A 13,663-nucleotide genomic window follows, 5' to 3' on the forward strand; every position below is an offset into this window, starting at 1 on the left:
ATGACCAGCTTTACTCCAAGATGAAAAAAAAAAGTTTTGCCTTTGGTTCTGCTTTAACCTTAGCAGTTTAAAACCTAAAAGCAAACATTTAGTATATTGCATCTTACCAATTCTTATGCCGTGTACACACGATTGGACTATCAGACTTTGCAGCGGAGGTCCGCCGGACTTTTCAAATGAACGGACTTGCCCACACACGGAGTAAAGTCCCTTCATTTTGAACGTGACTTCAGGTAGACAGGACTAGTGAAGGAAGTCCATGTTGTCGCCTCCATCGGCGAGATTGACACCTCGCGAACCCCGTCGCCTGGTATGGATTTTAAGGGGAATTCCAATGCTGAAAAAACGGCATGGGGGTCCCCCCAAAGTCCATACCAGACCCTTATCCGAGCACACAGCCCTGCCAGTCAGGAAAGGGGGTGGGGACAAGTGAGCGCCCCCCCCGAACCGTACCAAGCCACGTGCCCTTGACATGGGGGGGTGCTTTGGGGAAGGGGGACCCTGCGGCCCCCCCACCCCAAAGAAACCTTGTCCCTATGTTGATGAGGACAAGGGCCTCTTCCCGACAACCCAAGCCGTTGGTTGTCGGGGTCTGCGGGCGGGGGGCTTATCAGAATCCAGGAGCCCCCTTTAATAAGGGGGCCCCAGATCCCGGCCCCCCACCCTATGTGAATGAGTATGGGGTACATCGTACCCCTACCCATTCACCTGGGGGAAAAAGTGTCAATAAAATAAAAAAAAGCACAACACAGGTTTTTAAAGACAGCTACGGGGGACTTCTCATCAGGCTCCTCCGATATCTTCTACTCTTTTACTAGCGGAGGAGCCCGGTCTTCTTCTTCCACGACGCTCTCTCTGGCCATAATGCCAGAGACACGTTGCGCAGCGACTTATATAGGCATAAGGGGTGGGGTCACCGGGTGATGACCCCTGCATATGCAGAGCATACACGGACACAGCCTGCTTTACTCTATGGGCCCTCTGATCCGATCCACCCAGACAGAAAGGGATGGATCACCTTCTGTGTGTTTAAGCAGAACGGATTGGAGATTGGTGGGTGTAAACAGACACGAGCCTGTTTACATCTGCCGCTCTAAAGAGGTGAATGGAGGGTTTGTTTGGGTCCGCATGAAAAATGGTCAGGCAGACCCGATCGGACCAATTGTGTGAAAGGTGCCTAAGGCTGCATTCACACTGATACACTGTGGTTTACTTGCACCTCAATTGACCTCAATCTTCATGTCGGGTACTGCTAACAGGTCCTGCTGGCTGGTACTCCTGGTGGATCCTGCTGACAAGTACTGCTTGTGGGTCTTACTGACAGGTACTACTGGCTGGTGCTGCTGGCAGGTACTGTTGGCAGGTACTGCTGGTCGGTACTGCTGGCAGGTACTGCTAGCCTGTTCTGCTGACAGATACTGCTGGCAGATACTGCTAGCTGGTACTGGCGACAGGTACTGCTGGCGGGTACTGCTGATGGGTACTGCTGGCGGGTACTACTAGTTGGTACTGCTGACGGGCACTGCTGGCAGGTACTGCTGACGGGTATTGCTGGGGGGTACTACTGACTGGTACTGCTGGTGGGTACTGCTGACAGTTACTGCTGGTGGGTCCTGCTCACAGGTACTACTGGCTGGTACTGCTGGCGGGTACTGCTGGCTGGTGCTGCTGATGGGTACTGCTAGCTGGTATTGCTTGCAGGTACTGCTGGTGGGTACTGCTCACTGGTACTGCTGTATAGTACTGCTGGCTGGTACTGGTGATGGCAGGTACTGTTGGTTGGTACTGCTAACAGGTACTGCTGGTGGATACTTCTGGTGAGTACTGCTGGCTGGTACTGCTGACAGGTACTGCTGGCTGGTACTACAGGCTGGTACTTCTTTTGAGTACTGCTGGCAGGTACTGCTGTCTGGTACTGCTAACAGGTACTGCTGGTGAGTACTGCTGGCTGGTACTGCTGGCGGGTACTGCTGGCTGGTAGCCCTACTGTCCCAGATAACGGGTTCCTGACCTGCCATCCCCAGACATTAGAGTGACAGAAGCCGGCACTGGTGGAAGCATGCGGCTGAAGTAGAGAGCAGAGCCGAGTACATTTGGTATCATGCCGCCTGTGACTGGCGTTATACAGGAAGCATCAGCTCTGCTTCTTCTAGTGCCACCGGCTCTGTTCTTCACACTTGGGGATGGTGGGTCAGGAACCCACGATCTGGGCTAGCCGACCCACCATCCCAGATCAGGGGGTGGTGGGCCACATCAGGCCTCCCCCTGGGCACCCCTGCACTAGAGGGTTCTACACATACAAATGAGGAGGAAGCCTTCTGAGATGTAATGCATATAGGAACAGAGTAATGTCAGCACATTTGATGCCACCACCAGGCGCAGTGTGAAGGCAGCTTACTTTTATATCATGCACAGCACACGCCATGGATAGTGCATTTGTTTGTGAATGTCCCATTTTAGAATTTATTAAATTGCTTTTAAGACATATGGAGAGTACTATTGGTTTTATTCCTTTTGGATGAGAAAATTTTGCATGGAGAGGAGGAGGCTGAACAGAAGCTCCAGTCCATGTGCATTTGACCTTGATTATTGATTAAGGTCCAATCCAGGAGGTGAGTGCATATGGTTCACAGTGCGATATGCATGCGACACGTGAGTGATTTGTTGAAGGGAAGATTTTAACATTTGGATTTCACTGATGGTTGGACACATATACATATTTATGGACTTTTTTTGTTTCATCATTTGGGTCTTATCTATTTAAGAGACGCTGTTTAGTTGTGCTGCATCATTATTTGCATCCTATGAATATAAATGTGTTGAAAAGGAACATGCTAATAAGGAGGAGTGCCATAGAAGACTGAATGAAGGAAGAAATTGGCTGCACACCGACGTGATTGAAGTCCATTTATTGAATATTCCATGCAAACAATGACACCACGGTTGCAGAGGCCGATACAGAGGTAGACTAGTTGCGCATCACTACACTGTGCTTACTTATTAAGGTGATGAGTAAGCACAGTGTAGCTGTTTGAAACTAGTCCACCTCTGCAGCCAATTTCTTCCTTCATCTAATACAGTTCCCATATGTGTATTTAATTTCATGTATTGGCATTCCTGGCCACCTAATTACCCCCCCCACGCTGCCCATCAATAAACACTCCCCAGATAGCAAGGATAACTTGCCACAATTTTGTGGCAGTGTTGAATTATAAATCTGTTAACTTGCTGCACATTTTCACTGGCAAGTTGTACAGTTGCAGAGCACTTGAAGCACAAGTTCTAGTTTACACTTTTCCAGTTTGTAGCAAATTTGTGTCTCTAGCAATAGCAAAGTTGCAAAGGTGAGTCTACAACAAGAGCTCTTCAAGTCTACAGTATGAAAATTCAGCCACAGTGTCCCCTGTGGTCGGAGGACTATTGCACAACATAACTGAACCAGAACTTGCAGGAGAGTTGCAGAATGTTTGCAAAAAAAGTTGATCTGGAGTCATGCAATGCGGACTTGCTGCAATTGTGCAAGAAACTTGTAAAGCTTGGCAAGTCTAGCAATAGCTAAGCAAGTCATTTGCAAACTTTCAGCACAATTGCTTGCTATCTGGGTCCTACAGCAAGCCTAAATTCAGCTTTTAGGTCCTTATACCTGCTGGAATAAAAGAAACAATGTACATCCTGGGCTGTGCTTTAAAGGAGTTGTAAACTCTTTTCACCCCAATGCACCTCTATGCATTAAATGCATTAAGGTGAAAAAACTTTCTGTAGTGTAGCAGCCCTTCAGAGCCCCCCTTTTACTTAACTGAACCCGATCCTTCCAGCGACGTGGACGAGCCCATCAGCTCCAGCCCTGTCTCAGGTCCTCATTGGATAGATTGATAGCAGCAAGAGCCATTGGCTCCCGCTGCTGTCAAAATCCAGTGACACGGGAGCTAGGGGGCGGGCCCGAGTCCTGCTCTCTGTGTCAATGGATGCAGCAGCAGAAATCAGGATCGAGCCCCGCAGGGGTGCCGCCATGGAAAGCAGCTCTCTGTGGGGGCAGGAGCGTCACTGAGGGACCCCAGAAGAGAAGGATCGGAGGAGGAGGAGGATTTAAGCATATGACATGTTTGTTATTTTTTTGTTTTTAAAACAAACCTTTACAACCCCTTTAAATTATGAAATGATGTACAAGTTTTGTAAACAGTCATGTTCCATAGCATAGTTGAAAGTTTACTTCAAGAAAACATGAAAATAAAAGCCATTAAGATAAGTCGTTGGCTTTTTTATCTTTGAATGATTATCAGATCTCTCTGCCTGGCACAAGCAATCAAAGCAGAAGGCTACAGACTTGCAACAATTGATAATATGGGAGTAATAGCACCGAGCACACAGCCATAAAATTTCAGCAGTTAACCATTACCCAGAGATACACCCGCTTCTTGCAGTGACGCTACATCATCCACATTGTGAGTAGGGACACCTCGCCACCAATGTCATCGTCTCTGTGACCACATTAATGAGCAGATAGCATTTTTAATTTTATTTTCATTTATTTCTTTTTATTTCACTTGACGTAGACAAATGATTAGAGCCTTTTATTTATTTTACTCATTGGTCACTTTTCATATTGTAAAAACAAGCCATGGAAATGGATTTCAATGCAAAGACGGAACTCGGCTGCCAATGGATACTGTATGCGATTTCACAGAGCAGTGCGAAGATGGAAGTGATGAAAGTTCATGTGAGTAGCAAAAAAAAAAAAATGATGTATTGAATTGAGCCTGGAATTAATAGTGTATGATAAATAGTGCTGATAGGTTAAACAAAATAATAAATGTATTGTGCAACAAGTTCCATTTCTCAGCCATTGGAAACTACGTTTTAGACCACCAGAGTCCGTTTATTGGGTTTATATACATGTCAGGAGCACTAAAGGTAATTTTTCTCCAACTGAGTTTACATTTTTTTATATTTTAGCCCAGCAAAGGAATGATTCAGTTGTTTTTGGCACCAGAAGGTTGGCATGGGTAGTTTTTGGCAGAGGATTTGGAGTTTTGTCCTCATTGTTTTTTTATTTTTTAAACAGAAAGATATGCATTTCTATTATATTCAAGTGCAAATGACCACTAATACAACCATGCAGTAAATGAACCACTTAAAGCGGGAGTCCGCCGAGAGTCCGCGTTTTTTTTTTTTTTTTTTTAAAGCCAGCAGCTACAAATACTGCAGCTGCTGACTTTTAAAATAGTGACACTTACCCGCCCAGCGCGCCCGCGATGTCGTCACCCGAAGCCGATCTCTCAATCGTCTCTCGGGTGCTGCCGCCGCCATCTTAGGTATGGGAATCAGGAAGTAGAGCCTTTCGGCTTCATTTCCCGGTTCCCTACTGCGCATGCGCGAGTCGCGCTGCGCAATAAGGATGGACCCGCTGCCTCTGGGATCTTTGTGTTTCCCAGCAGGCAGCGGGGGACTTTCGGAAAGGGGCGTAATCTACGCCCCTTTCCGCAGAGAGCCATCCCGGAAGTGGGTGCAGATACCTGTACTGTACAGGTACCTGCACCCCCCTCCCCCCTGAAAAGTGCCAATTGTGGCACCAGAGGGGGGGAGGAATCCAATGAGCGGAAGGTCCACTTTAGGGTGGACCTCCGCTTTAAGGACCAGGCCTATTTTTCAGACTTGGTGTTTACATGTTTAAAACAGTTTTTTTTGCTAGAAAATTACTTAGAACCCCCAAACATTTTATATTGTTTTTTTTTTCTAACACCCTAGAGAATAAAATGCCGGTCATTGCAATACTTTTTTTTCACACCGTATTTGCGCAGCAGTCTTACAAGCGCACTTTTTTTGGAAAAAATACACTTTTTTGAATAAAAAAATAAGACAACAGTAAAATTAGCCCAAATTTTTTTTATATTGTGAAAGATAATGTTACGCCGAGTAAATTGATACCCAACATGTCACGCTTCTAAATTGCGCCCGCTCATGGAATGGCGTCAAACTTTTAGCCTCAAAAATCTCCATAAGCGACATTAAACAAATTCTACAGGTTGTATTTTTTGCGTTACAGAGGAGGTCTCGGGCTAGAATTATTGCTCTCGCTCTATCGATTGCGGCGATACCTCACATGTGTGGTTTTTATATGCGGGCGCTACTCACGTATGCGCTCGCTTCTGCGCGTGAGCTCGTCGTGACGGGGTGTTTTTAAAAACCTTTTTTTTTCTTATTTATTTTAATGGATTTTATTTATTTTTACACTGTTTAAAAAAAAAATGGATTACTTTTATTCCTACTACAAGGAATGTAAACATCCCTTGTAATAGAAAAAAGCATGACAGGTCCTCTTAAATATGAGATCTGGGGTCAAAAAGTCCTCAGATCTCATATTTGGACTTAAATGCAAAAAAAAAAAAGTAATTTGAAAAAATAACATTAAAAAAAATACCTTTAAGAGGTATGGGCAGAAGTGACGTTTTGACGTCGCTTCCGCCCTCCTATGGTATAGAGATGAGTGGGGGCCATCTTAGCCTCACTCATCTCTATACCCAGCTAGGAAAAGGACCCGATCGCCTCCACCGCTACCGACGGCTCCGGTAAGAGGCGGAAGGCGCGGGAGGGCGGCGGGAGGGGGGTGGCACCTCTGCCGCTGCTGATAACGGTGATCTCGCGGCAAACCCGCCGCAGAGACCACTGTTATCGTACAGGTGACCGACACCTGAAGAGCGGGATATCTCGGTTGTGGCAGCAGCTGCCGTTACTGAGATATCCCTCTTCAAAAATAAGACGTACATCGGCATGCGCTGGTCGTTAAGTGGTTAAACATACACCATCCTCCTAACAGCTGCAAGCTGGGTCTCATGCATCCTTGGTACTTACAGGTAAGTATGGGTGTGTAGGGGTGACATTTCATGTAAAACCAAAATCAAATTTGTATTGATGGACATGCACCGCTGTTGGCTTCAAATGTTATCATTTCTTACTTGCTTTATTAACCACTTGACCTCCAGAAGATTTATCCCCCTTCATGACCAGGACATTTTTTGCGATACGGCACTGCGTGAATTTACCTGACAATTGCGTGGTCGTGCAACACTGTATCTAAACAAAATTTATGTCCCTTTTCCCCACAAATAGAGCTTTCTTTTGGTGGTATTTGATCACCTGTACGTTTTTTTTATTTTTTATGCTATAAACTTTCTGCTTTAAAACATAAAAAAATTGTAAAAAAATCAAATTTCTTCATCAATTTAGGCCAATATGTATTCTGCTACATATTCATGGTAAAAAAAAAATCCCAATAAGCGCATATTGTTTGGTTTGTGCAAAATTTATAGCGCCTACAAACTATGGCATATTTTTATTTATTTATTTGCTTTCTTGTAATGGTGTCGATCAACGACTTATAGCGGGACAGTGATATTGCAAAAGACAGTCGGGACACTAACTGACACTTTTGACACTTTTTGAGGACCAGTAACACTAATACAGAGCTAAAAAATATGCACTGTCACTGCACTAATGACATTGGCTGGGAAGGGGTTACCATCAGGGGCGATCAAAGGATTAAATATGTGCCTGACCAGTACTTTACTACCGTGGGGGAGGGGCTTGTACTAGGGGAAGGCATGCATCAGTGCCCCTGCTTAGCAGAGACACAGGGTCCATGCCTTCTGTACAGATGATCGTCAATCTGCCTTGTTTACAGACTGCCGTTCTGCCTGTGTACCATTGAGACCACCATAATCACAGCAAGAGCGGGCCGTCATCGTTGCGCGTGCCCTAGACCCAGATCATGTATTAGGTATGGGATCATGTGCAGCAGAGCCGCCTTGTCACCATATATACAGTAGATTTCCTAAATAAAGTATAATAAAGTGATTTGTGCAAGTGGTACCTGCTGTTGCGCAAATCACTTTGTTACACTTTTATGATATCAATGGCTAAGCATATTTATTTAATCCATATTGAGCACTATATTTGATTGGCTACTTGCTTCTGCTTGGGCCTGGCACACACACATAATTGGACATGATGATGACTTAAAGCAGAGTTCCACCCATATAAAAGTCAGCAGCTACAAAAAGTGTAGCTGCTGACTTTTAATAATCGGACACTCACCTGTCCCACAGTCCAGCGATGTGGGCGAAAGGTAGTGCCGCTCCTCTCCCCCTCTTCTCTGCAGCGCCGGCATTATCACTTTGAATCCACAGCCGGGCATGCACTGTGCATGTGCAAGCCGCGTTGCGCACTGTGACTGGCCGGCCAATCATCTGGGACCTGTGATGTGTTCCAGATGATTGTGGAGAGGGAGGGGGTAGAGGTGAACTTCTTTCCAGCGCCGCGGTAGTTCAATACCCAGTACCCAATAGCCTCCATCTCATACTTGCTTCAGAGCATGCGTCGTTTTCGGAACAGCATACAGACAAGCGGTTTTCCCGATAGGAATAAAAAAGTCTGATGGGGCATACACACGATCAGTATATAAGATGAAAAGCTCCCGTCAGACTTTTTCTGTCGGACATTCCGCTCGTGTGTACGCGGAATTAGTTTGCCCTAATCAGCTTTAATTAATTATTTGTTCCTCGTTTCCCCATAACTATATTCATGCAGATTTTTTATTTATTTTTTTTAGTCCTTTTTTTTACCATAAATATTTATTTATATTTTCTCAATTAAATTTTTCTTCATTTTTTCACATTAAAAAAGTGCAAAATGTAATTATTAAATTTTTAAATAACTTTGCAATGCTTTGTATCAGAATCAAAATACAGGTTGTGCGAATATTGTGCCACAATAAAGCCATCATCATTTTATTCTACAGGCGCTCTGCTATCTACTATCAGAAAATGTATAAAATTGTAAATGAAACCTGTAAACTGTGTTACAGTTCATACAGGAGCCACTAATAGGACTACTGATAAGCAGAGTGGGACCCAGCTGTCAGGCAGATAGCTGAGCCCTGGTATGTGTTCAGGACAACCCATAAACAACAGATCTGCAATCTCAGCAGAGAATTCTATTACTACTATTGCAATATTCTCAGAAAAATAGTATCAACATTGTGCAAGAGATTAATCTTTACAGATGTTACATTCTTGGTGGATCTCTAAACCCAAGCATGTCTGGAATATTTGTTTTTTGTTTGTATGCTATGTTGCAGTTACAATACTTTCAAGTAGAGAGAGAAGAGCGGCGCCACTCTGAGTGCAGTATGTCAGTTAAAATTTAATGTTTAAAAAAAGTAAGATCGACTCACATTTTGGTGAGATATAATGTGCATGGCATAAGTAGCTTGGACTCCTGTAGTCCAGCTTGGCAGCTGGTCACAATATTCCTGATGAAGGAGCACACATGCTCTGAATGCGAGCTTGACCACTCCTCCCATCCATCAACACTGACGTGCTTGTTGTGTGACCTTCTTCAGCCTCGGAGCCTCGGGAACCACCGTAGCCGCTGCGATCTGCTGACCACCACCGCTGCCCAGCTGGACTACAGGAGCCCAAGCTACTTATGCTATGCACATAATCTCACCAAAATGTGAGTTGATCTTACTTTTATTAAACAGTTTAACTTTATTTCAACATTAAACTTTTATTTTAACTGACATACTGCACTCAGAGTGGCGCCGCTCCTCTCTCTCTCTCTCATCCATATCCACAGAGTCGCTTCTGCTCTTTACAGCTGGCTGTCCACACAGATACAGACCAGAACCCCTAAACCCTGGTCTGGTTTCAGCAGTGAATTAACTTTGCCTACTGGCACACCTGAATCTTGGAACTATTCCCATATCGCACTAGCTACGTTTTTAGCGCTCCATCTTTTTTAATTGTAATACTTTCAAGTAGTTTTCATTGGGTTCAAAATTCAATATATTCCCCTAACATTTTTGAGGCACTTTGTCCGTCGGAGTAGGCTACACATGATCGGAGTATGTCCGATCGGAGCATTTTGACGGAAAATTTACCGGCAAGTTGGAAAACTTAGTCCGTCGGATATTCCAACAGAAACAGTCCGATGCAGACCACACACAGTCGGAATATCCGACAAAGCGGTCCAATAGGACACATTCCGTCAGAATCTCCGACAGTGTGTACAAGGGCTTACTCTCTCTGCTGAGTGAGTGAGCCTGCTGCGTGGTGAAAAAGCTGAGTGCTCAAAGAACACCATAAAGTACATGTGCTGTCTGTTTGCTTTGGAAAAAACATTAAAGCCCCATACACACTATCAGTTTTTCTGCTGAGTTTTTCCTTCAGATTTACCAAAACCATATAATATGAGGTCAAACCTTAGGAGTTTCCATTTGTATGCAGGCCCTTGTACTACATGGTTTTGGTAAACCTGATGGAAAAACTCAGCAGAAAAACTGATAGTGTGTATGGGGCATAAGGGGCACCCTGATAGTAAAGAACCCACATTTAGTTAGTGGGTGGAGCCAGCAGATGTTTTTTGCATGCTATGGACTTTCTATGCAAAGCCCTCCTGCTCCTTACAATAAAAATATATACAGTATGTACAGTACTGTGCAAAAGTTTTAGGTAGGTGTGAAAAATGCTGTAAATTAGAAATACTTTCAGAAAGTGGTAAATAGTTTATATTTTATCATGTAACAAAATGGAAAGTAAATGAACAGAAGAGAAGTCAAGATCAAATCAATATTTTGTGTGACCGCCCTTTGCCTTCAAAACAGCATCAATTCTTCTAGGTACACCTGCACACAGTTTTTGAAGGAACTTGGTGGGTAGGTTGTGTCTCAAATCCCTCTGTCTCTTTATGTAATCCCAGACAGACTCAATGATGTTGAGATCAGGGTTCTGTGGTGGCCAAACCATCAATTCCAGTTAATAATATCAATTATTCTTCTTTACACTGAAAATGTTTTTTCATGACATTAGGGGTTATTTACGAAAGGCAAATCCACTTTGCACTGCAAGTGCACTTGGAAGCGCAGTCACTCTAAATCCAAGGGGTAGATCTGAAATGAGTGGAAGCTCTGCTGATTTTATTATCCAATCATGTGCAAGCTAAAATGCTGTTTTTATTTTCCTTGCATGTCCCCCTCAGATCTACAGCGACTTTAGTTCCAATTGCACTTTCAGTAATGAACTCCCCTTGAGTGTATGTTTAGGGCTGCAGAATAAATTTTGGGCCAATCACATGACTCGCTTATGGCATAATGGATACGTATCTGCCTGTATTTCTCAGCATTGAGGACACCATTGGTCTTGATCTCCAACTAAATTTGCAGACATGTAGCCCCAAAACTTGCAAATAACCTCCACCATGCTTTACTGTTGGCTGCAGACACTCATTACTGTACTGCTCTCCAGCCAGTGGCCAAAAGGAGTGCTCTGATACAACGAGAGCAATAGAGAGAGCATGCAGTTTAGCCCAGATCCATATAAGTCAAGATAAGTCAACAAAAAAGAGTTTTAGAGAGGCACAGAAGAGCCATCTCTGGTGATAAAGGAACTAGCAAACAATTTGTGCAGTGTGCTCTTAGAAAGGACTTTCACTTTTTAAAATTGAAAAATGCCTGACTGATTTTCTGTAATAAATGCATACTCCTCTGCCTGACTGAATAAGAAAGTTTCTAGAGCTTAAAGATTAAGTATACTATTAAATTACTTTTCTTTGCAGAATTTTTTTTTTTTTTTTTTTTTTTTTTTTATAACTTCAAACCATAACGACTTGATTTAAATATTATAGCTATGAATAATGAAAACAGAAAAGGTTACAAAAAGTTTGGCAAAGTCATATTTGAATAGGTCATGAAGAAAATAATGCTTGCATTAAAATTTCACAAGATTAGAGTACAAATGAATTGTTTCCCAGTAATGACTTAGGCCCAGATGAAAAATGGACCTCATTGTGATACATTGCCCATGGGAAAGTCAATGATTTTGGACATTGGGCTCTTTTCTTGTCTAGTATCTGTTTTCATGAAGAGAAATTATTGAAACAGGTATCACAGTTCAAGCTCTTCTTCTAAAGAACCTCATTATGATAAAGACACCTTAATACACTTAATACATTACATGTGAAGAGGACTTATGGTTCCCTTTGTGATCTGTTAGCCTTGGAATGACAAATTTATTAGGTCAATTTCCCGTAAAATAATAGGACTGATACTGTTCAAAAACTCTCTGTAAATTAGTTGATGGAAAAATGGAACTTTGATGTACTGTAGATGGATAAGGGCACTCTTAAAATCATTTAGTTTAAATGAAAGAACAATGAGCACTTCAGAGGTTGTTTCAGACATAAGTGTCTTTTCTGATTGGTTTGAATATAAAGTACACTTGGAGAGGACCAAAACTGTGTAACTGTGCGCAAAAAAAGTAGGCAGGTAACAAAGGACAAGTCAACAGTCCTGATTGCTGACTTTCTATGACTTTTTCTCCACTGTGTCTCTGTGTGGAGGCAGCTATCTTGTTAGAGGAATTACTTTGCTTCCACCCTGATAAATGGTATTCTTAGGCCGCGTACACACGGGCGGACTGTATGGCCAACTTAGTCCGTCAGACAATCCGACGGACAGTCCGTCCTACTTTCGAATGAACGGACTTGACCACACACGATGAACAAACAGTCCGTCGAAAACGTACGCGATGACGTGTACAGCACGTACGACGGGACTAGAAATAGGACGTCCAATACACAGCAATGCAACCTTTCGCCGTGTAAATCCTTTCTGAGCATGCGCCATACTTAGTCCGTCGAACTAGCCTACTCACGAGTGGACTGTCCGCTGAAACCAAAGTTGGACGGACAATATTACGGAAATTCCGAAATACTTAGTCCGCCAGACTGCACGCTGAAAAAGTCAGCTGAAGCCCACACGAGCGGACTGTCCGCTGAAATGTGTTTCGACGGACTAAGTTGGCCAGACAGTCCGTCCGTGTGTATGCGGCTTTAAAGTTAATAGGGTAATATTCAATATGCAGCAAGAGAGGTGGAGAAAGCAAAGAATGAATGAAACAGAAGCAGGGAGATCCTTAAACTGCGGGTTCTTAAAGAGGGATTCCACCAAAAAAAAAAAATATTAAAAGCCAGCAGCTATAAATACTACAGCTGCTGACTTTTAATAAATGGACACTCACCTGTCCCGGGTTCCAGCGATGCCGGCAGCCGAGGCCGATCGATCGCTCGGCCCTCGGCTGCTGCCGCCACCATTCTAGGTGAGGGAATCAGGAAGTGAAGCGAATCGGCTTCACTTCCCGGTTCCCTACTGCACATGCGCGAGTTGCGCCGCGCAATAGGAAATCTCCGCGCTGTCACTGGGACCCGTGTGTGTCCCAGCAGACAGCGCGGCAGGGCAGGAAATGGCGTAGACTCCCATGGGAGTCTATGCCCGGAAGTGGGTGTAAATACCTGTCTTTGACAGGTATCTCCACCCCCCTCCCCCTGAAAGGTGTCAATTGTGACACCGGAGGGGGGGAGGGATCCGATCAGCGGAGGTTCCACTTTAGGGTGGAATCCCGCTTTAAGTAAATCTTCATTTCCAGCAAGGAGAACAGAGAGCAGCACAGTAGTGACATCACCAAATCTCAATCCAAATCTCTTGAGATTAGCAGGATGAGATTCCGCTTACGGGTCAAATGTGCGTTTTAACCAAACCCAGTCTGTTCACAGTTTGTGGAATAAATCCCCAGTAGCTGAATGTAAACAAAAGGCAGGGTATCCTGGCAGA

The 13,663-nt window shown here is 44.0% G+C and overlaps 1 protein-coding gene across 1 annotated transcript in view; it reads left to right on the forward strand.

Annotated features, from left to right (window-relative positions):
• Window positions 1–4,422: 4,422 nt before the first annotated feature.
• MALRD1 (MAM and LDL receptor class A domain containing 1) overlaps window positions 4,423–13,663 on the forward strand; it is a 696,170-nt gene continuing 686,929 nt past the window's right edge. Inside the window, exon 1 of the mRNA XM_077490931.1 lies at window positions 4,423–4,717. Within this exon, the coding sequence (XP_077347057.1) occupies window positions 4,558–4,717 (160 nt within the window). The 5' untranslated portion in view covers window positions 4,423–4,557. The remainder of the gene's footprint in view (window positions 4,718–13,663) is intronic.

This window comes from Lithobates pipiens, unplaced genomic scaffold, assembly GCF_037356315.1.
Source record: "Lithobates pipiens isolate NorthernLeopardFrog02 unplaced genomic scaffold, aLitPip1_a1.2 Scaffold_19, whole genome shotgun sequence".
Classification (NCBI taxonomy): Eukaryota; Metazoa; Chordata; class Amphibia; order Anura; family Ranidae; genus Lithobates; species Lithobates pipiens.